At 46.5% G+C, this 24,307-nt stretch overlaps 1 protein-coding gene and 3 non-coding genes across 4 annotated transcripts; 2 read left to right on the top strand and 2 right to left on the bottom strand.

The window, feature by feature from the left end:
• Positions 1-3,955: 3,955 nt before the first annotated feature.
• On the top strand, positions 3,956-20,737 carry LOC126532031 (E3 ubiquitin-protein ligase MARCHF3-like). Its single transcript, XM_050179730.3, has 2 exons — positions 3,956-4,392; positions 18,581-20,737. The coding sequence occupies exons 1-2, from the start codon at positions 4,114-4,116 to the stop codon at positions 19,070-19,072; spliced, it is 771 nt and encodes a 256-aa protein (XP_050035687.1). The 5' UTR covers positions 3,956-4,113; the 3' UTR covers positions 19,073-20,737.
• Positions 8,335-8,406, top strand: TRNAD-GUC (transfer RNA aspartic acid (anticodon GUC)). Its single transcript has one exon. It is a non-coding gene; the product is annotated as a tRNA-Asp (tRNA).
• Positions 8,688-8,759, bottom strand: TRNAD-GUC (transfer RNA aspartic acid (anticodon GUC)). Its single transcript has one exon. It is a non-coding gene; the product is annotated as a tRNA-Asp (tRNA).
• TRNAD-GUC (transfer RNA aspartic acid (anticodon GUC)) lies at positions 9,196-9,267 on the bottom strand. The gene has a single exon. It is a non-coding gene; the product is annotated as a tRNA-Asp (tRNA).
• Positions 20,738-24,307: the final 3,570 nt, after the last annotated feature.

Genomic DNA, 24,307 nt, shown 5'->3' with positions numbered 1-24,307 from the left:
TAACATCCGTATGATGTTAAAGAAACACATTGTGTTGTATTGTATTGTATTGTAATTCGTGCATGCGCTCTTTAGCCTAGTGGAAACTGGCACGCGCGCATGCGCTCTCGTACGCGGCTCTTCCAGAAGACAGCAGCATGCAGCCACGGTAAGCGAAGTCCGAAAAAAGGCTTGTTAAAACGTGTCTGACGCAGAAACTGCGATGCATGCAGACAAATCATCTTCCAAGGCACAGGAATATGACGCTAATGCCACCCCTGGCACAGCCCCTTCAACCAGGGCTTCCAAGGTCCGCCCCGAAGTGCTTGTACACAAGGCAAGATTCTACTTCTCCCTCACGCCGAACCCTGAAGCCCTATGTAGGGCTTGCGCACCGGAAAGAGGTAAAGGACCGAAGAAAGACGGATACAACCGTGCCTGCAGGCTTCCCCCGCCAGCGATTCTTTACCTCAAAGACTCAAAGATCCTTTACCTCAAAGATACCAACATATGCAAGGTCGTACGTCATGGCAGGCGTCTACCGTTTGCTTTGTGCGCGAGACGCCCCGTCGACAAGTGAGAGGTCGGCACGCAACATATATGTGCATCGAGTGCCCGCAGAGCTACGAATAGTGGACAACACCAGCAGGCAACGATGCTAGCTTTACAGAAATACTGTTTAGCCCCCTGGCTCTCACAATGGCTGAAGGAGCAATACACTGTTCATAGCTCTGTGAAGAGGTAGCACTCGCAATAAATTTGCCCTATTTCTGTCAACTTTGTTGTCATAATCAGGCTGAAACGCCATCCACCTTTCACTAAACGTTTATTCACTTATTCATACCGACCACAAACCAAGGATACAAGACAAAGCTTCCCACTATTCCCTCGACATCGCCTTCGTTCTCGTTACGTCGCTTCGTAGACGCCTCAAGCTGTGCACCCGCCTGATTTTGTGTTTGCGATTTGGGAAAGCTCGTGAGCAGGGGGTAGGGCACAGACATTAAAATTGCTTAAGATTTAAGGTTGACCATTGTGGTGGATAAACATGAACATTGCATTGAGGTTTGACGTCGGCATAGGATGAAAGTAAACACAGATGTAAGCATCGCCGTTATAGCTATATAATATCGAATTAACACTGTTTCACTAAACCTTTGCTTCACGTAGATCCCAACATATGTCAGTTGGTACTGCTTCTCTTTTCCTTCAGTTATCGTAATTCATTAAATGTTTTAATGCAACTCGCTTGCATAAACATGACTACCTTCCATGAAGGTTTTCCAAATAACCATCTTGCAGTTTAAGCTTCATAGTGGCTGTTTCTCCTTCATTCTCACAGACATGCTTCTTAAACACACGCGCCTCCTCACACACAAAGGCTTCTCACACACATACCCTTTTACGTGCCACTATACTTTGTTTTCTCACTGCAGGTGCTAATTAAAACATCAAATCGCCAATGTACGAATCGCACGAGTCCAGAACCCTCGAGCCGGATATCTTCAACGTAGAACTGGTGTCACCACCTAGAGGCCTTCGCCACAACTATATGAACAAAAAAATGCCCGCGAAACCTTCAATCTGTTAATAAAGTTCGTGTTTGATGCATCATTCATATTCACTATTCGCTAGTTCGCTTCGTAGACTATTTCGAATACATAATTTCCTCTGAATACATTGAGCACGCGGTATGCTCTACAGTATGCCACGTGCCTCAAATGAGAACAGCCAATTTTTTTAAAGGCCACTGCAACCGAGACGACAACGTCTCTTTTCTTACAGCTCATTACTAGCAGTGGGGGATGTCAGTGGATGTGTGACAGCCGCTCATTAAAACCAAGTACTCACCTAAAGTTTGCCGACTTAGTATTATTTACATATTTCAGGGCAGATGCTTGCAGTACGGAAGGGCCTCTTGAAGGGGCCCTGAACCACTTTTTATCAAAGTAGAGAAAGGCATTTGAAATGAAAGTAGGCTATTTCAGAGACACTTTGCCGTAAAAAGTACTTCAACGCGTTGAGCAGAAGCGGAGTTATTGGCAATCAAACACGGCCTCCGCTGTGCTCCATTTCCTTCTTCAATGTCTTGCACTGCGAAGGCTACGGCGCAGTGGGGCGCGCCCAGAACGCTCCGCCTTCTAAATGTCACCGTGGAGCACAGCTCAGATTTCATTTTGGGCGTTAACGCAGACGCCACGACTTTCGCCTTTGGTGCCTACGCCGCACTAAACATGAGCCAAACGCAGTAGCCCTCAGTGAGCCGCAGTGCGCTTAGCCAGTGGGTTCATGACGGCACCACATGGCGGCCGCGGTATCTACGCCATGTAGGCGATCTCAGCTTGATGTCAGCTAACGGCCAATAGCAGAAAAGAGAGCGTTCGAGAGAAAGGTGACTTCGCGATCCGCGTGGGCTCCGCGCACGACAGCAATACTTGGCTGAGATGTTCACGGCAGCCTATGCCCGCAGTCTTATTTCACCAATCTCGAGGGGTGGTTCAGGGCCCCTTTAAGTCAACCAGTCCTTGATCTGATCAGGCTCAGACACTGGCCAGGATTTGTACTATAGGTGTCCACTTAGTACGGACGGTGAGACTATAGCATGACCTTCAAGATACTCTTTCTCAAATTCTGGAAGTATCTTCCTTCGCGTTCCACTTACTTTCTTTTCCCACATCAGGCAAAGGCTTCCTTGGAAAATGTCAAATGCATTTCTTCGGAAGTTTAGGGAGCGATATCGAACCTGGCGTTAGTCCCGGAATACTTACATACTGAGCGTACACATGCCTCGAGCACTGATCGGCTTCAACTGCGGGAATGCATCAGGTATCAGAGCGTATTCTATCAGAAAGTTAACAAATACTGGTTACGTTTGTTGTACAAAAGGGGAATCGCATACACTTACCGACGTTGGACACCGCTATGTAACGCGCTGCAGAGAAGAAAAAAAAAGCGTTATTTCTACTACACTCTCTCCTAAAACTTTGGCTATTCGCATTTGAAGCATGTGGTATTTATCCGGATGTTATTGGAGTCGAGTTTCTAAGAATATGCGTGAAAACGACCTAATTTCAACGACTGTTGCTAATCGCCTGAACAATGAACAAGGTAGTGCACCTCCATTAGGCTAATCCTAACTCACGGACCCGGATTGCATGCCTTTCACGGCTAACGTCATTCAAAAAATTGTTCAGAGATCAGCTAGCAGAGGTGGCTAAAAGCCTACTGTGGCGAAGATGCACCGATGGTGAGCACATTGCCCTTCCAAGAAGCGAGGAGAACGTGCGGCATGACACTTAGAAGGACACTTATAAGGACTGTTGGTGCGAAACCACAATCGATTCAAGTCGCCGGAAGAAGCACTTTTGGTGCCTAATTCATAACGAGGCTTTGACTTAATTTTTCTACGGAAGCTAACGTAAATAACTTCGTTTACAGGTACGTGGCGCCATCTTCTTCATTGACCACGCAAAGTTTACTACATGACTCGCACCTATAGAACGTAACCTAACGTAACCTGCGAAGGCTTGATGTTGTCTTGTTGTTATGGCATTGTGACAGGTATAAAGCGCTCGAAAAAGACGGTAGAACGCAAGACAAGCGCAAACTGCTTGTCTTTTAATAGTGAAACGGAGAGGGACGCCACGCCTGCTTCTTTGCAATTTCCTCCGAGCTCTGATGTATAGTTGCACTTTCGCTAGACGGCTTATATGGGAGTGCGAAAGTTGAACTGAGAGATATCTGACAAATTCGATTAGTTCAATATATAGGAGGAAACCAAAACAAATTGTTCGTCTATACAGCATAGTGATGATGACAATGACCTCAAAGCATATAGTATGCCTGGTCGCGCGAAACGTCAATTTCTTTGCTTCGCTTGACAAGCGCGCCAGCTTTAGCAATTGCAACAAAGTTGGTTGGTTCTTGGCTGGTCCCAGGTAGCTGCTATGTACCCACTATACGGGAGGCTAGGCCATGAATTGGGCGGTAGTACACAGGGAATCGCAGGCAAGGAAGCGCGCCATCCGCAGAAGATGAGGAAGAGGAGATAGACGGCAGCAGCCCTTGAGGGGGCAGGGGTCGGATTGTCCCAGGGATGCGGCCACGCGGGCGCTAAGGGGCACGGGGGCGGCCATGGCGTCGTCGGAAGGGCGGCCCGAAGAGGCCTCGTCGCGTTCAGGCGGCGGCGGCTGCGGCGGCAACACGCACGATGGATCGGACAACGCGGACGAGACGTCCAGCATGGGCGAGTCGCCCATGTGCCGCATCTGCTTCCGTGGCTCCCGCGCCGGCAGCCTGCTGTCGCCGTGCAACTGCAAGGGCACCATCGGGCTCGTCCACAAGGAGTGCCTCGAGGAGTGGCTCTCGCGACGCAACACCGACGAGTGCAACATCTGCTCGTACCAGTTCAAGGTATACGTGCCGTAAGGCACTGTGCAGACACGATAAGTTGCGGCGCAACTCGGCATCGCGCACATTGTAGCACATGCACTGGCTCCCTACCATGTTTAACGACCTCGTGACCCTGACATGCAGAATTAAAGTGCCCTGCTCTATTCGATCAGTGTGAGCAAAGTTAGCAATGAAAGAGAACGAAATGATGAGCAAAACCTAATGACATTCTATTCGGTCATCAGTCAGTGTTTTTACATATACGTTAACTGAATAAACAAAATTAAAGTTTGCAAGAAGTTGGCAGCAAATGCTTATTCGGCAATAGGGGATCAGCAATCCTCGTTTATGTTCCTGATATTTGTTAGGCTTCAAACGATGTGTTTGTAAATGGTGCATATGCAGATAGGAACGCATGCGTGTGGCTTCGCGTGCAGCTTGCGCAGCTTGTGCAGAGCAACTGTGCTGATCAGCCTTCGCGCTACGGTCGATTTGCCTGTGGTTGCGCTTCCCACCGTTGCAGAGCTACTTGTTGCTTGCACGTAGTGGGCGGATTTCGCTGATTTTCGTTACTGGTGAGCATCTGCGTCTGTATAGACCCCTTGCAGTTACATCGCAAGCAGCGCCTCAGCTCCAGTGCTTCCCACCTTTTACACACTAACAAAGATACACTTCCAAATATGCTTCCATTATTTCCTGCATGCCTCTCCTTATAAATGATAAACATTTTGTCAGCAGGGTTTGAGCACGCTTTGGAGATTCGTGAACGTATGGTGTAGCTAGAATTTACTGTTGTAAGGCGCTAAACTGTATAAAAAAACACTGCGTTAAAAGAAAAGGAACAAGGGCTGCTAGCACGTTGTAAACTTAACTGAGGAAGACTGCACAGAGACAGTATAGTGTTGCAAACGGCCCCAGCATATAGAGCTTGCAGTTTCTGGCATCTATGAAAGCGGGAGGCTAGATGATATACCGATAGCTATAACGGACACCATCGTAGACAGGCGCATGGTGATGGTACCATATCAGGGAGTAACGTCAGAAAGTTCATCTTCTTTACTCAACGATACTTGAAGCAAAGCCTTTGATGCGCTCTCACGAGGAATATTGGTGAGAGCGCATCAGTGGAAGTGCATATGGTGAATCTTGAGCGAGTTCGTAGCGGTTCATTGCGATGGTGTTCACAGATTTCTGGGCACGGACACTCTTACCACGAGAAGAGCTTTGGCAAGCTAGAAAAGACTCAAATATAGAAAAGACTGGTCGGTGGCGAAGCCGCACTTTACTGTCAGAAGTTCGCCGCGGCCTGATGTATTTTTACGACGTATGTCCGGGTCTAGTTAATTCCAAGTCATGTACCAGCTATAGGTTATCGACATACGTTATACCTACAATTCGCAAACGAGATTTTGTTTTCTTTAATACCATATTTTTTTTAAAAATAACATAAGGGTGATAGCATAATTTGATGCAACGTGACTACGCGCCTTAGCAATGAAAAAAATTTTGGAGGACGCTTAAGCTTCGCCTTTAAGAGTGGAACGCGATAGCATTCATAGATCCTGACTGCTTCTCACGCTTCCAGGCAACTGGAGCGTTTGTAATCGTAATGCTTGCCTGGAAACGCTTGCCGCGAACGCTTGCACGAAGGTGAGCTTTGTGTTGGAACCACGGCCTCTTGCGTGGGCCGCGATGCTGTGGATGCGAGCGCCAGCTGCAGTTAATGCACGGTGAGTTAATGCAAGGAACAGGGCGCGCCGCCCAGTGGCCCCTATGACACCAATCGCGCCGGCGCGCGCAAAATGGCGGACGCCGCGGCCGGATTGTGTGTGTGAAGGCGTTTCTTTGAGTTTTCGCATAACAGAATTATGTTTTCTCATATAGTCAAATTACAATCCGAGAGCTATCATGTCTGCAGGTCGTGCGCAAGTCGTAGTTTACGATTTTTCTGCGTATTTTAGCTTGAGAAATTCAATTAATTCAGTCAATTCCTTGCGCCATATGGAAGGCCTCGGTATATGCGGCTCGAAAATCTTTTGTCCATGCGACGTCTGGCATGGTCTAGCGCCAAACGCCGTATGTTCCGCGGCACGGGGTGCTTAACGCTATCGCGTTAAAACTTCAGTACTCAAACAAAGCGTTGTGTCGGTAACGCAAAAACGTGCATCCACGTTGATAAAGCATCCTTCTCCGGGGTGTACTAGGAGTATGACTTTTCATGATGTACTGCCTCCATTTATACAGGGTGCTTCAGGGAACAGTTTCAACCATTTCTTTTTAGATTTTCTTGTGGCGGCAAATCGCACAATTCTAGTCCATGGGCTGGTCTGCTTGAAGAGGCGGCGATGCATAAAAAATTGAAATGCACAATCGACTAATCAACAAAAATTCACTAATTCAGTTTTTAGCTAATTATATTATGGCACTTATTGCAATTTACAAATTATAGCGGGTGAGGTTCCAAGGCACATCCACTCGTAAAGAATAGTGGGGATGACACCATTTACGAGATATGCGGTGTCAAACTTGCGGTAAGAATGCGCTGTCGTTCCGCTTACTTTCTAAACGAAGCGTCGTTTTATGCACTGAAGCACAAAAGTAACTGGAACGCGAATGCATTTCTCCGCCAAGTTCGGGAATAAATATCTCGGAGCTGGCATCATTCTGAGATTTCGTTCCAAGTTCATTCCTAGTGTTCCCCGGCAAAAATTTGTAAATCGCAATATGTGCCGTAAGGTAATTAGTTAAAAACTGAATTAGAGATTTTTTTGTTAATTGATGATTCATTTCAGCTTTTTCTGCACCAGTTCATGACTAAATTGTGCTATCTGCCACAGGCAATCTTTAAAAGATTTTATAGGTCTTCGCTGCAACACCGGAATATATATATATATTAGAAAGAGAGTGTAGGAAGGGTAGGAGTGGTACTTTTCGGCGGAGAATCCGATCGAAATAAATTTCTGGCTTCGCCACGGCTGCAGTGCCTTGCACTGCGAAGGTTACGTCGGAGTGGGGCGTGCCCACAACGCTCCAGCGCCTTCTAAATGTCACCGTTGTGCACAGTTTAAATTTCCTTTTTGATTGTAACGTAGACGCCCCGACTTCCCGATTTTGATGCCTACGATTCGCTACAGTGCACTGGAACGCTGTAGATGCGTCAGCCAAACCAAACGCGGTTGTCCTCAGCGAGCCGCAGTGGGCTTAGACAGTGGATTCGTGGCGGCACCCCGCGGAGGCCGTCGTATCTACACTGCGTAGATACCACAAGACTGCGCGCTGGCTTATAAGGCAATAATAACACACGACAAATAAATGGTGTTACGAAGCGCGTGACGACAAAACCCAGGCTCTGAAAAGAACTTCAAAAAATTGTGCAACTACACCAGCACAACGTTTCCTTTTATATTCGTGAGATGGCAGCACCGCCGCGTGTAAACGGCGTTGTCGAGCGACGCCGGCTTGTGTTTCATGTCTACGCCAGACGCGTTGTTGGAGCATAATTCCTGTAAACTTCGGACAAGCCCAGCTGCATGTGCCTAATTGATTATTCTTGTAATTATACGAAGAGGGCTCTGCGCGAGAGAATAGTGCCAGTGGTCAAGGTGCAAAGTACCGCAAGTGCGAACACACGTCCGCTATGCATGTCATGGAGTAAATTGTGTTTTGCATGGACTGGTATTACCGTCTGAATCATTTAGTTTGTGCCTGAAGATAAAAGAAAGGAACATATCTAGTGACTCATCACTGTGCTTCTTTACTCTCACCCGTACAATCCAGCATCACATACTTATTGGCGGTGCTTACTCAAGTGCTCGATAGAGTGCGTTGGGGTTAATAAACTCGCGGAAGCACTATAATAGCTTAGAGCAGACTACGATGAGTAAAACTAGTCCACGACCTGGCTAGTCATTGCAAGTTTGCACTGCAGACTCCTCATTACAAGTTAGCATGACGAAACCGTCGTCCTCGTTAGTATAGTGGTCAGTATCCCCGCCTGTCACGCGGGAGACCGGGGTTCGATTCCCCGACGGGGAGGAATTTTTTTTTCTATTTTACAGGTTTATTTTTTTGCAGATACATTAAGTTAAAGCCCAAATGAGAGCGAGGGTGTTTGGAGTACTATACGTGTTCTATGGGATAAGAGGTGACAGCCCGGACAGCCCCTTCATCGTTCCATATTTCATACACCGGCGGTTGCTATATGGCGCTGTTTCTATGTTCAGAATTCTGAACTGCTGCCTACGGCTTATCGTAAAACATTTGGAATCCTGTTTAGAAGTTGGAAACCTTTGTTCAACTTTATAAAAAAAAAAATCCTCCCCGTCGGGGAATCGAACCCCGGTCTCCCGCGTGACAGGCGGGGATACTGACCACTATACTAACGAGGAGCACGGAGCCAGTCTACAAAATAATTGACAACGTGACAATGTCCGTCTGTACTCCGTCTGTCCGTCTGTACCATAGGTAATCTAGTAATGTTGGTCTGTACGAGCAAGCACCAACTAGGCCAACAAGCAGTTCTGTTGCAACATATATTTAGTACAGTCGGCCTGCCTTCTTGCTCGCGTTTTCCGAAATGTCCGTATGGATAAAGACAAAAAGCCGTAACAGCTCGAATAGGCTAAATTATTATTGTAGTTTCTCACGTCCGCAACGCTGCTCTATTACCACTGCACTACTTATTCAAAAGAGTACATGATTCTTTTTTCGCTGTTTCTATGTTCAGAATTCTGAACTGCTGCCTACGGCTTATCGTAAAACATTTGGAATCTTGTATAGAAGTTAAAAACCTTTGCTAAATTCATATATATAAAAAAAAAAATTCTCCCCGTCGGGGAATCGAACCCCGGTCTCCCGCGTGACAGGCGGGGATACTGACCACTATACTAACGAGGAGCACGAACGTTAACCTTAAAATAATAACTCACAACATGACAATGTCCGTATGGATAAATACACAAGCTGTAGCAGCTCGAATGGGCTAAAATATGACTAATTTCTCACGTCCACAACGCTACTCTATCATCACTGCACTCCTTAATTCAAAAGCATACATGATGCTTCTTTCGTTTTCTTTCTTTACTTATTTTGCTATTTCCTTTTTATTTATTTATTTATTATTTACTTATTTATTTATTTATTTTTATTGCTGTTTGATGTATTCAGACCTCGATCGCGTTCATTGACTACGGAATGAGCAGTGGGTGAGTTGGAAATGCTGGAGTGAAAATGATATACCGAAGGCGAAGCCATATGGCGAAGCCACACCGCAGCCATCTTAGGAGGGGCGCGGAGGGGCACGTTAAACCATTACCTCACGGCGAAGCAGCGCTTTTCTCACACTTCCCACGGTGAAATGACTACTTATTTTACCAGACAGATACTGATCTACGTGTATCTCGGTATTATCCTGAACATCCTGGCACATATTATTGGATATAGTCATCGATACCCAGACGAAGACACTACTTTCGTTGGGAACAACAAGCTTTTATTTTCTAATTAGCCTAACATTACAATAACAGAGCCAAATCACTTAATCTGTAAGGGAACATCACCCGACAAGGCTTTATTTCAGAGGTGAAAGAGGGGCAAGCGTTTGCTTTACTTCTGGTAAGATGCTACGGGAGCTTCCATTCCAGCAATTTTTGTTGTTGTGGTGGTTAAACCTCCTTGGTCGGAACAGATTCATGATTTGCCCCGTCAAAGGCGGGGACGAGGACAAAAGCGCGCCGTGTTGTCCCTGTACTTTTTATTTCTTGTCTCCGTCTTTCTGCGCTGCAAGTCATGACCCGTGTCCATTATCGCGCCATAATCAACAACGTATTACTGTGCCTCTTCCAAGAAAAAAGCTCTCGCAGTGTTTTCCAGACAGATAACTTGCAAACGACGTCACGCTCTTACATAGACGAGCCGTTACAGCCTTTGTTGCGCTGCTAGAGATTTGCAGAGATTGCCCGGCTAGAGCTAGCGTTATTGACTACTTGTTGAGAGTTACCCAGCGGTCCGCCATTTTTTCTCCAAAGCTACGCGGTAAAGCCAATACTCGCGCGCGCAGGAGTCAAACTTAATACGGCGACTTATGTCATTCGTTTCATGTCACGCTTCAGCTTGGGCCAAAAGGTACACCTGCTCATGGTCGTGCATGTCATGACATGGCATTCATGATATGCATTTCATGTCATGTCATACATGTGTATGTAATTTCTGTCATGCGTGTCATTAATGTCATGTCGCATTCTTGCCGTTCCTATCATGTCATGACGTCATTCATATCATGCGATGTCAGTACATGTCATGCCATTCATGACACCAATTTTACGAAAGCGGCTGATTGCGATGTTGGCCCTGATGGAAAGGAAAGTCGGCGTCGCCTACATGAAGTTGGCGTTCCGCAGCGCGGCGGAACATTTGACGTTATTTTAGACCACGTGATGACGCTCACCGATTAGAGGCGCGAGCGGTGCAGGAAAAGGCTGTTTCAGTAGTTCCGTGCAGCAGAGCCAAGGCTACGCGACTCGCGAGCACATGCAGATTCTTGTGCAGCGATATGTAGCGTCACAGTTTGGAGACCGCTGGAAGACTAAATGGCCTTGACAAGTGGTCTTGTCAGCTTGGAAGCTTCTCTGCAGGTCGCAGGGCGGTTTATTGCGCGATTGTGCTTCCTTTCTTTAAAAAAAATATTCATTGAAGCTCTGTGGTATTGGAAATAGAGGTCTTCATTTGTTCGAATAGGCATAGGTTATCCATACCTTGAGAAATAATTTTTAATTGGCTTCCCCCATCACTTTCAAAAATATAATAAACTTTGTCCTGTGTGCACATTCAAATGTATTGTGTGTGTGCATGGTGCTTACAGTGGAAATTTAAAAAAAAAAAATATTGAAGTGAGAAAATACGGATGAGGCAGCCGCCGCCAGCATTCCTAATGCGCATATCCTCCTATTGTCAGTATTTGCAGAAACAAAGCAAAAGTATGAATTAAAAGCCGTGCACCTCCGCGCCAACACTGATGCAGTAAGCTATTGGCCCCAGTAAAATTTCAATTGAGAACGTCGAGGAAAGTCCAAAGAAACCTTCAACGATGTTGGTGGCAAAGTTCTGCTAATGACATCTTAGGTGTGTGTGTGGGGGGGGGGGGGGGGGGCACTTCGGCATGGGGGGGAGACCCAGCACCCCTTCCTCTCCGGAAAACTCCGGCCGAGCAGTGTAATCTAATATGCCAAGTATAGGGTAATCTAATATGCAAATAGACAACCTGGAGACATCAAAGAGGAAGCGAGAGAAACAAAGACGGTAAATTAGATGCAGTGAATGGAAACAAAGAAATTCCATGGATATTTACAAATGACGCGAGAAGGAGATCCGGATCGAGATAGGATGGATGGAATCACTCAAGGGGCAGTGCCTCGTTATTCGAGGCATGAGCTGGTTACGTGATGGCAAAAACATACCGGAAGAAGTATTCGGAACAGGAGGAGGCATGTGTTTGCTGCGCCAAAAATCCGGAGGCAACTAAGCACACCGTAATGAACTGCCAATATATTTACAGAGCAAGAACCATTGGGAACGTCCATCTTCCAGAAGCGTTGGGATTCGAAGTGGATGGAAGGATTAACTGGTCAGTGGTTGAAATAAGCAAGATACGTTTAGAGTATTGATATTTTTAAAAAAAGCAGGAAAGAGATCGACACAGCCGGGTTACTTAGGGCCATAGGTGCGTACATTATAGAGACAGAGGTTTTAATAAATATACAAAATATCAAGGAGCGTCAGCGAAAATGCTAGAATGCCATGGATCTAGTAAAACCTGATTAGCTCGAGCAGGCTGCGGACTATTTGCCGCCACTCCGTTTCAAAAGGGATGCCATTTGAAATCATCGTCATCAACATCGCGTTTTTGCATAAGAACCTGCATTTTGTAACGATTAAACTAATTTTCTAATCTTACCTCACTTCATGATAAACCGTCCTGCCACCGTTATTGTCGGAGCGTGAATGATGATAATAAAATAAATTAAAATGATTCTTTGCAAATTATGGCTTCTGAAGTAATGCGCCTAATGCATGGAGCTCATCCTCAGCAAACCTTTTTGTAGCAATTCGAGGCTGGCTTCATTTACTATAGCGCACCTTTTCTTTATTTTCCGTTCTCCCTGTTGACTATTTCTTGTTTTTATATACTTTACTTCCTATTGAATTCCCTATCATACGTGGAATTCATACGGGAGGAGTGTTTTCATTTATTGCAAAGTTGTTTTTCTACCATACGCAGAGTTATTACACCATGTCGGCGCGCATCAAGCATGGCAATTACAGTCTGCTGAAACTCATTATGGATACAAATAGAATCGCGCGTATGACGCAGGCCAAATAAACGCAAGCTTCACGGATGTTTCTTTGCTATCGCGCGTACGTGATACACAAAGTTGGAGCAGCGGAACTGCATGCTTGCTAAGCTCAAGCGCGTTATATTTCCTTCTCAACCCCACGGTCCACATTTTGTGGGATCTGCGCGCACGACAATGTGGCACGCACTAAGCCTTCAGTGTGCATCGAAAGGGCCTCGCGGTCGCCGAGGGCCATCACCGCCGCACGTTGCTTGCGTGCGCTTTCCAAAAGCTTAGAAGACGATGTGCCGCTTCCGGGGCGCTGTGCCATCACATAATTTCATCCGGTGGCTTCGTCCCCAAGACTGCGCGTTTTCTGAGGCTACCACTCGCATATACTTGACCCGGAGGGTCACACCGCGACTTTCTTCTGCTGTTGAGCGCAATTAGCCCCGAAGCGGGTAGTTTTCGTCGCTGGGGAAAGGCGGGGGGGGGGGGGGGGGGAGGTGGTCCGTTAGTAGCCTCGAGAGCAGCCATCGCCGGTGCATTGCGTGACGTGCGTTGGCAGATGCCTAGGAGAAGCGAAGCGGGGCTTCCGGCGTGACCTGGCTTCCTCTCGCCTTGAGGGTGAGTCACGAGTACTTATACCGATGGCGACAGAGTATACGTATACGAGTCCCGTTACCTATTCCGTGCGGACTGCTCAGTTTTGCTCGGTTGGCCGGTCAGAGGTTAACTCTATAGATATGCTGACAGAACCACTGTGCATCCTTCTTTTCTTTTTTCTTCAATATGGTGCGGAAGTGTCACGGAAGAATTGCGTGAACTAACATTCCTTGCACTTTCCACCACGGAGGTATACGGACTGCAATGTGTAGTCGTTGACTCGATCTTTCGTGGTGACCGCGGAAGCGCCGGTCACGTTTTCGTTAAGCGCACAGTAACGACCATCTCCGCTCCCTCTGTATGTTCTGTGAGGAACTCGTCACTTCCGACCGGAAGTCGAGATGGGTCGGGCCATTAAGTATATATATATATATATATATATATATATATATATATATATATATATCAGGCTTGCAGCTGGTGAATATAGCTACAGAGGCAGCAACGGCATGATGGCCAAATAAAAATTACTTCACAGTACGATATCGGAAGCGACAAAAAAAAAAAAAAAAAAAAGACACAAGCACATCGTGCAGAATGCATCAGTTGGTTTTAGTTTACAGTGTACGATGGGCATTGAAAATTGTACAGCCACGCTCGGAGCATTAATGTGTGAAAGAGTCATGGCATTCGTTTAACAAGCAAAAAAAAATGAACCTACGTTTATTTCGGCACTTTAGGCAATGAATTTCGAAAGCTGCCGACTGCACGTGTTTTCGTTACAGAGAAAGTAATTTGTGTTCTTGCGCAGAATGGGCTCCCAATCTTTATCTCTTCTAAGTACATGGTTTTAAAGTGTGTATGCTTGCTGACTCCTATTACCATAACGGACTTTCAGTTCAGTTTCACAGTAACTGACGAGTAACTAATTCCGTTATTAAATGAACTCTCCAGTTTCCAAGCCAGCCTTTATCCCTTCATATTTGCACCCATCCTGCTGCTCCTTTAACTTCCCTGCTTACAACGGTTTACGACAGCACTGTACGCGTGGCATATTGCTTTGTTTCGCGACGACACTTTTCGCCCCAGTGATGTAACAGGTCACTGGACGAGATGATGAAGAAAGCGTTCCACAGCGCGCTGTTACAGCGCACATTTGTTTAACTCAATGCAAGGTACGGAAGTTCTAGTTAAGGAGCAACAAATTTTCGTAAGGTATATCGCGCTGCGCTACCGAAAGCGAAACTTTGTCACTTTGTTTGTAAGGCTATTGTTCCTTTTTTTTCCACGCGTAGTCTCCGTTTCTTTGCACGCATTCTTCCTCCGCAGATCGGGAAGTTTGAAAATATTCCTACGGTAGAACTTCGTTCTATACATTGTAGAGACAGGGTTACACTGCTGTGCGGATCGCCTCTGTTGTCTCAAATCACTGGCCTCGCATTCGATTGAAGTTGAGGCGGGGACGGGAGCACTTTCGATTTCGTTCTCTCCATTCCTTTGCCCTGTTAAGCGAAGAGTGCGAAGGCACGCATTGTCGCGCGGCAAGACCACTTTTTCTTGCTGCAGGTCGCTCGTCTGGATATTTTTAAAATGTTTGACCGATCTTTCAACGCTGCTCAAGCACATTCGCGTGTCGGCACACGCAAGTCTAGCGTAATTCTGCTACTGAACTTTGCTCTTTCGCGAGAAGCTCTGCCGCCGCACGTTCGCGAAACGAGAACATCAGGTGGCGCTGGTATTTCGTTTAGTCAGTTTAGTCTACTGGTGGTGAGATTACGTAACCTGTTGATACCAAATAACAATAAGTGATTGCAGAAAAGATGGTACCACGCGTACCACAATACATCCATGCTTGTGCGCTTTCAGACTTTCCCACAAAAAAAAAATAGTTGATCATTACTTTCAGGAAGACCCTACAGCTGGTGATACTTCACACATGGATAGGACCGTTGCCTCGTTATGTTCTCCTGCGCCACTTATGCACCACGAGCGCTGGGGACAAAAAGGCAAAAAAAAGAAAGAAAAAGACAAGTGAACGAAAGCTCCTCTAACCCAAAGGAGTCAGAAGGCACAATAAAAGTCCTCCAATAATTGCGCTATGAACACTAGAGTTCGCCACTTGTATGTCACAATGGTTTTCTTTATTACTAGTCTGATTATAATGCCTTAATAACTGTCAGTGATTACGCATGCATTTTCGTTATCTCTTATAATCATACACGTGCACATGGCAGGCCTCAGCACAATGCTCCAATTATCGGTGGCCTCGCATCAGCATGCGGGGTGTTTCACATAACATGAACCAAGGATTTAAAAAAATAGTGGTCAACCGCAACTGAACGAAACCAACGGCATATGGTTTGACGCCATGTTATGCTCCTTAGTATATATTTTACATTGCACCTAATTAGTTAATTAACAAATAACAATTATGCAAAATGTTTAATATTCACTTTGGGGTGAAGTGCCTATTGTAAGGTGCGTGATTTCGTTTCCGGCGTTTAAAGAAAGACCTCAAAATATGAAATAAAACCACGTGACTGCGTTCACGCGCTACCGTATTGCAGCGCTCTTTTCTTTTTGTTCGTGTTTCTAAATATGCACCGCTGATGTAACTATAAATAGAATAATGCGCAGTTTGAATTTTGATGTTACATGAGGTCGAAATTGTTTACACTGCGTCAACTGCAAACCGGTCAAGCCGTGCAGTCACTAATCCAATCTGTTGCCAGCATTTGCTACGGATTGGTCTCAACCGAGCCATAAGTACGTAGTGCTACACTTCTTAGTGCGAGAACTATATACAGGCCTCGTTTTTTTTTTTCAGAAAACAAAAGACAAGTTACTCAGAAATAAGACGAGCAAGAAAGTAAGGGGTGCTGTATTAAAGCAACAATAACTAATGCTTGGCTGCTGCATACCCACTATTCAGGAAGCAATTACTACGCTGCATCGGCTCATAAGAACAGGCACCCGACAATCGGTATAGAGAACACATCTAATTAACAAAGATGGTCGGCCAATGACAAAGGTCCGTTCAAAAAGAAAATCTTCGCGAATTCCGCCCCACATAGTTTCATCTTGGGACTAGTACACCAAAGCGCCCACCAAGTAGCCACTGACGGCAGCTTTAAAGTTGAGGTGTAAGGAGGGAATACCGCAGCAGTAGCAGGATAGTCATTTCCCTCGTAAACCTCCTCACCGTTCGCCGAGTAATGGCCCCAGGAAATGCGCCGGCCGGCGCAGTCCTAGGCGCGCAAACGACCGCTGGCCCTCTTCTTCCACCCAACCTATGCGACACGCGTGGACAATAACTTCCGGTTCCGATGTAAACACACTTGCACAATAGGAGCGCGCACAAATGGGACTATATAGTGCCCTCTGAATGTCTATTTAAATCGGGATTCTCCTCTCCCACGGAGGGCGGGCGCCAACGAAAGGAGAGAGGTTTGTACGGAACAGAGCGCGACCACGTGTGCCGCAGTGTGCTGCGGGCTTTCGCTTTGCAAATCGAGTGTACGAAACTCAGCAGCTAGTGCGCTTGGGACCTCACGGTGATGCCCGTGGTTTCGTGATGTGCGCGGCCGCTTGGCGGCGCGTGCAAAGCATAACGCAAATTACATTGTATGCAGGCTCCAAAAGCAAACACATAAGCAGAACAACACGAGAAGCCGCCAGAAGCATATTAGAAAAAGAATGTTTTGCGACCTGGGTTAGAACAAATCACAGTGCACTGTAATTTGTAGCGAATGAGAGAGAGAGGGGGGAGAGAGGGGGAGGGAGAGAGAGGGGGAGAGAGAAGCCTCAGCTGATGGTCCCACGAAGACGCGTCCCCTTTGGGCAGAAACAATGGTCCGACATTGCTTGTCAGAAAGAACAATGGCTCCGGGTACAATGGCCTCAGGGCTAATAACTTGCGGGTAATCCTCAAGCGATTAAGGAACTCGACATTCATGGCTATACAGGAAGGTATTTCTGCGTGTTTTTTTTTTTCCCCCCGCATCCTCATGACCCCTTGTTTCTTTCAAAGACTGACGACTACTTGGATGGACCTTAAGAGCTTTCTCAACACGCAAGCAGCCATGCGCGAAGGAGTGAGAGAGAGAGAGAGATAGAGAGATAGAGATAGAGAGAGATAGAGAGAAATGCAGTCTACGTGCAGTACTGTCGTGTTTCTGAAACACGTTGTATTTGTTTCATTCCTTAAAACTGTGGAAACTGTAGGCCTTTCAATAACTTATGTCCTGCCGATCTTGTTCTCAAACAAATCATGACGCTCTATTTAATGCGATTCAAGTACCATGAAACACGATACGCAGATCTGACTGGTATTATACGCTTTCTTGCGTGTGAGTTACGTTCATCACGAACGTGGCAAACAAGGCGCCCCAACGATTCCCGTCCATTCGACGCTACATTCAATGTCTACAGAAGCAAGAGTTGCTTGTTATTGATAACCTAGAGCTCGCTGCTCTGACACACTTAGCTGAAACAGTGAACTATATCTTCTTTTCATACCAGTCAACGAACCGGAATATACTATTAAATAGTATACAGAGCTTTAGAGAGAGAGACTGCTGTTCAAATAAAAGCAGACGTTTACCGGCGTAGAAGCATTCGCCTACATTCTTACACGCTATTCCGCCAGGAAAGGGAAGATTGGAGACAAATGCCTTTCAAAAGGAGGGTAGAATAAATTGTAAAAAAAAAAAGTACACCTCAACTTGACATATTCATTTCACTTTACGGCAAACTTGTCCGAATATATGAGTCATTTCTACTCACTGCTGGCTTTTTATACGATGTACAGTCACGTTCAATAAAAGCTGCCGCACATTGTCCGTTATCAAAGGGGCTCCAAGACCGCAAAGCGACGGCGCCATATAAATAAAAAGGATGGTTTAATAACAAATTATAATTGAAATGGAGTCTAGTTTCTTTAGATTTCAACTTTTTTTCGTGTGTCGTCAGCGCCGTGGTGTCAATTAAGACCCCTTCGACGACGGGCACCACGTTGCAGTTCTATTGCGCGCGAATGCAACCAAATAGTGCGAATGACATCTAGAGTATTGGAAGACAAGCAGTTGATTCAGGGTAATCAACGAAGAAATCGAGTGCTTGAGTTAAATTGATTAAAAGAAATCTACGCTCAAGCGCAATGCTAATGGTTGCCAGGACTGTGAGGACACGCAATTTCACGTGTTTAGTCCCGTGTACACACGTCGACTTAGGGGGAGGCCACCTGCACCTTGCACACCACCACCACCGCGCAGGTGGAGCGGACTCCCAAGAGCATCTGGGACTGGCTCCGCGACCCGAGCAGCCGGCCGAACCGCTGGTACATCCTGGTCGACATGTCCCTGTCCCTGTTCGGCGGCGTCATGCTGCTCGTGTCCGCCTGGCTGTCGGCCGTCGAGATGATCAGCGGCATCTCGTCGGTGCTCGGCTGCGTGCTCATCTGCGTCATCGTGGTGCTGGCGGGGCTCATCTGCGTCGCCGACATCTACCTCATGGTGCGCCACCACCACCAGGCGCTCGTCCAGTGGCGCCAGAACAACTGGGGCGTCCGGCTCGTGCTTCCCACCGGCACGAGCGAGAGCGTGGTCCCATCGGACGGCAGGGGTCCGCCGCCGCCACCGCCCTCGGAGCCGCCGTCGATGCCGCTGAACGGCACGGGCACCGCTGCCGCGCCGGTCGTCAACACGACGAACGCGACGGCGCCCCAGCAGCAAGATTCGACGGCCACTGACCACCCCGTCATGTGACGTGAACCCCGCCGACGCGAACCCTGTAGCACGGGTAGTCTCGATACGTACCAGCGGCGTCGGATGCGTATTGGACAGACGGCTAAACTCTCGTCAGATTCGTGCAGACGCCGCCACGCGAATGCGCGACCGAGTCGTCCTTACAGCACGGTGCCAGCGTATATGGTACTGAACTCGGCGGTTGGAAGATTTTACCAAATTTCGGCGGACGGTGGCTATAGTGCGCAGCAATATTACTTTTAGGCCTTCCGACGACGTCTGTCTTAATGGGCGCGCTCGTGCGTGGACGATTGGGGACGGTGTACGCAGAAAGAGAAAATTCGGGGGCGAAAATTAGTTCCGGGACGACTTGCCGCATTATGAAAAACAAGTAGAGCTCCGAGTAAAGCCGCACAATGGGAAGTGCTTGAAACAAATTCGTGTCACAGTATTAAAGTGAAGGACTGGGCTAAGACGATGCCTGCATGGATCATGCTGTGCCAATGGAACACGGAAGGAAATGAATTGGTTGCTTAAGTAAGGGCTCTCCGAAGCTTGTGATGAGCTGGCAGCCGAGCTGCATAAATTTCGGAAGAGGAATCATCGTTTCCCGCAAATAAACCATTTTTGTGAGCCTGCCGTACAAGAAAATTGGTGTCGCATTGCTCTCACACAAAGCGACTGCTTTTAGTGTAATGTAAGGCTCCCGTTCCTATCATTGTCCCAGAAGATGGCGAAAAAAAGAAATGGGGTCAATCGCATTATACTGCAAAATAATACGCTGCCTACAACTTGCCGTCAACGCGAATGTTTTTCGGATATAGTAATTAAACCTCACGCATATAGTATGAACATCTGTGCGTGATCATGTGCGCCGAGTCTGGTCGTCCGAGATGCTTGCTTTTGACAGGCCGGGTCTTCTCGCCTCTGTCTCATCGCCTGCGTTCCTCGCCCTTCGTTGGGCTCGGCTTCTCTGCACTTGCGCATACATCGCGTGGCCTTGATGCTAAGTTTCGGGGAACTTTTATTCAGCCTGAACCCGCGGTCAACTTTCTGCGCAAATAAAGGATGAGGAGGCGAAGCGTATGCCGTGACAACGCTCCTGAAAACAGTTCCACAGTACCGTTCGCTTTCGTTTAAGCTGGGTAATAGAAAGCAAACATCTTGCTTACTACAGCGCTTGTACTAAACTTAGACAAAGAATACAGCACCAAGTCCAGCTCGAGTTGAATTTTATTTTTCTCTCTACTCTTCAGCAAGGAGGAAGGAAAGAAAGTAGAAGACGGCATTATGTCACGCAACCAGTCTTCTCAAGCCAACTCTCACTGAAGCCATCCCTTCGCTTTTTCTCTCTAAAAAAAGAAAAGAAAAAGAAAGTTGACCCAACACATGACCGTTGCCATCGGAGGAGTTAATGCTAGTTGATCCTAGTGACATCGGAGGAGTTAAATGCTAGTGTCACGCCGCAGACGCGCATGAAGCTGAAATGATTGTAAATATTCGTAACCTCTATTGAGGAACATAAAAACGCAAAAGTGATTGCTTTATGTTACGGATATACTTATGAAATAACAGTACAGTGTCACGAGGAGTATGTAGTGGCGGCAGTGAATGGTCGAGTTCAAAATGTCTTGTACTTGTGTTGGTCATGATAACGCGAAATAAATCACGAATCCCTATTCTCAACCGATTATTCAATTTACTTCTGACGGGCAGACCAGACAGACGCAGATAAATCGAGCTGAGATTGGACAAAGGTTTGTTAATTATGTTAAATTATGTAATGGCGGAGTATGTAACCAAGTGATTCGGAAACGTTGGCACATATGAACGTAATGTACGAAGACCCCGAAAGGGTCGAAGCGAGGTTAGCACCAAGACATGTGTAGTGTATCACGCAAAACTATGCTGTTATTACAGTAATACAAGAACCTATAGAGATAAGGGAGGAAGGAAAGGCAGGGAGGTCAATAAGACTGTCCAGCTTGCTACAGTACACGTGGGAAGGGGGTGGGGGAGTGAAAGTAAGAGAGAGACAGAGAAGAGATGAGTCTTGATCACACTTTCACATGCACTAATCCAGGTGCACTGTAAGCAAAGTTAGGTGCTCAATTCTTTCGCTTTCAGGTACTGTAGAAGAGCTGGACTGGCTTTCTGGGCTGATGAGCTGTGAGGTCAGGGTTAGAGGACCTTTGCTTCTGTAAATGGCGTATCGTCCAGTCTATTCAAGGCACGTCGGAGAGTGTGGCGTTGTTTATCGAAGCGAGAACAGTAGCACAGGATGTGATTGATGATCTCTTCACAACTGCACATAGCGCACATGGGTGAGTAAACCATTCCAATGCGACATTTGTATGAGTTGGCGAAGGCTACTCCTACCCATAGCCGACAAAGCAGTGTTGCGTCACATCATTAACCGTTTGTTGGTAACTGCAGTTTTAGTGATGAATCGAGGCTGCATAATCGACGGTTAGAGTTCTGCGGCGTCTTTCAGTGACTAAAGGTGAGAATATACGCGCGAAATGGCGAACACTTCTTACCGCATATACTCTTGACAAAGGTATAAGGGGTGTCGGTGCTCCAGCCTGGGCACCTCGGAAAGCGTCACCGGCGTGCAAGTCTACATTTATGTCCCTTATTAAGGAGGTTGGCTATATCGTCTGGAATATTGGTTTCACTAATAACCATCAATCTCTCTGTCTGTCTCTTCTTGGTGGTTGCCTTCTTCGCACTACTCAGAAGGCAAGCCAAGATACTATTCCACGTTGTTTCTATGGCAGTACTCACCATCCTCCGGTAGTCCTTTAGTTTACTTGTAGCCACTCATGCAGGGAAGTTGGTGTAGCACATGCATCTGAGAAGATCGTTGAAACGCCGGACTTGACGGCCCAGCTACGAACATAGAATCTTGCACATTCTTTTGGTGGGGCCCCACGACGGAATATTCCAGACGATACAGCCAACCTGCTTTACAAGGAACCGAAATATGGACTTGAGCCTCAGGTTCCAGCTCAAGAACTTCTAGCGTGGAATCGGCAAATCGCAAGAAAAGCACTTCAGGAACAGCACTAACTTTGCCTGCTAGATGGTGTAGACAGCCTACGCAGAGCTGCCCCCATGGTCGGAATTGGTCGTTAAATGCGAGTGTTCCAACGTGCATCTTTCTTCAAAGTCAACGAACTTTGTCTAATGCAGTCCGTTAAGAAAGGCGCTTTTGTGGCGCTGCCTAGGCAAACCTTTAACGAAAAGCACTAGAGACAATCAACAAGAATATTAAGCCTGTTAAAGTAAGCTTATCAAAAATTAAGAAAACCATGACTTCGTTTTGTGAAGAAATTGGCTGCGAAAGATTAGCTAAACAGGTCAGAAAGAGCAAAGAAGATTCTCTTACAGCTTTCTTCAGTGCCAAGACCCATAAGGTTGATGCCCCGTTTCGAACGATTATTAGTGAACGGGACACGTGGCAATATCAAGTCAGTAGTTTTTTTGCTAAAAGCCCTGCAGCTTCTTGAACTGAATGAACCTTTCTTGACCAGAAACTCGGATGAAGTTTTTGAATATTTCATCGGCAGCCAAGAAATACGCTGTTTATCCTCCATTCACGTAAATGACCTTTTTCATTCGGTTCCGCATCCCGAGCTTCTAGAAGCCGTTAAACAGTGCATTGATGTAAGTGGCGAAGCTAGTTTTGTGTCTAAAATGGAGACGTCGGCTTCGAATTTTGTTTCCCCTCTTGGAAGCTTATCTCAACCGCACCTTTTTAATTTTTGAACATGGCATATTTTTGCGGAAAAAGGGCATTTGCACTGGTTCACGTGTAGCACCCATTTCATGTGATATCTATTTATCCTACTTTGACCACACACTGCAATGTGTTTTTACTTCATCTCATCCTAATGTTTTCAAATTTTTTAGATACGTTGACGATTTTTAATTGTTGTTGACAACAGGTGCCCTTTGCCATTCCGTGAAATGGTTGAGCAATTTTTAGACATTTTTAGAGCAAATGCAAAATGACTCACATTTACTAATGAGCTTCCATAGGACAGTTCATTGCAGTTTTTAGACCTTAACCTAACACTTCTGAGTGATCACGTTTGCTGTGCGTACCTCCCCCGTGGTAAAAAAAAGAATTGTTACAGTACGACTCAGCACACTCTTATAAGACAAGCGTGGAATCGTTTTACTTTGCCTGGAATCGGCTCTGCGCAAGTCATGTGTGCATGTGATGCAGGCGAGTTTTCGCAATCAACTTGAGAGACTTTTAAAAGCAGACTACCCTCAGTCTGACTCAAGTTCCGTGATTGAGTACCTGCTGCAGAAGCTGAAGGCTAGCGCTGCGAGTGTGATAACGCACTTGAAGGAAAGGGAGCGTGTTAAGCCAGAGGTAGTCCCTTATGTGCACCGTGTGAGTCATAACCTCAAGAAGGTGGCTACCAGATATGGCATTCCGGTTGTCTTTTTGGCTCCCAACAAGGTGGCTCAATTGTGCAGCCGGATCATACGCGATGGGCCGCGGGGCTGCCGGAAGCAGCACGCCAAACGTTTCAGGGACTGTGTTGAAGGGGTGGTCTACGAGATACCCCTAGCTTGCGGCAAGTCCTTCGTTGGACAAACAGGACGTTGTATTGATGACCGACTGAGGGAGCATGCTAATAGTATTGGTGAGTGTGACAATGCGCATCTTCCTGCGCACTGTAAAGCCTGTCGTTGTACGCCATGCTTTGAGCAAGTATTAATTCTTGGGAAAAGTAGGGACCAAACTGCAAGGGAGTAGTTGGAAGCATTCTATAACCAAAAGAAAAGGCCTGATTGTGTCAGCGATACATCTATCTCATTGTATTCTGCAGAAACGTAATTTCTTCAAAATATGTTATCATGGCCATGTTGTTCTATGTCACACCTTGGCTCTCTGCGCACCCGCGGAAGTTGTCTTTTTTTCTATACGTTTTTGAGGCTGTCATTGAACAGTTCGTAGTTTGGCGCTTCACCGTCTTTTTTCTGTCCCTTTTCACGGAATCTATTTCGCGCCACAGTCAAGTATACATAGCAAGTATACGTAAAAGCTCCAATGTGATTTGCTTGGGAGCCGTGCTGGACAGGCTAGCCTTGTTCACAATTCATGTAAGAGCAAGGTACACATGATGCTTTCTGAGGCACCACAGATGAGATGGCGTTCTTGTTGAGGGTGAGTATCTCAATGACACAGAGTGCTGATGCGCCGCAACTGATGTGGAAAACGCTGCCTTAGGTCTT

This window comes from Dermacentor andersoni, chromosome 5 (genome assembly GCF_023375885.2).
Source record: "Dermacentor andersoni chromosome 5, qqDerAnde1_hic_scaffold, whole genome shotgun sequence".
Taxonomy (NCBI): Eukaryota; Metazoa; Arthropoda; class Arachnida; order Ixodida; family Ixodidae; genus Dermacentor; species Dermacentor andersoni.
This window is presented reverse-complemented; position numbering and strand designations above follow the sequence as displayed.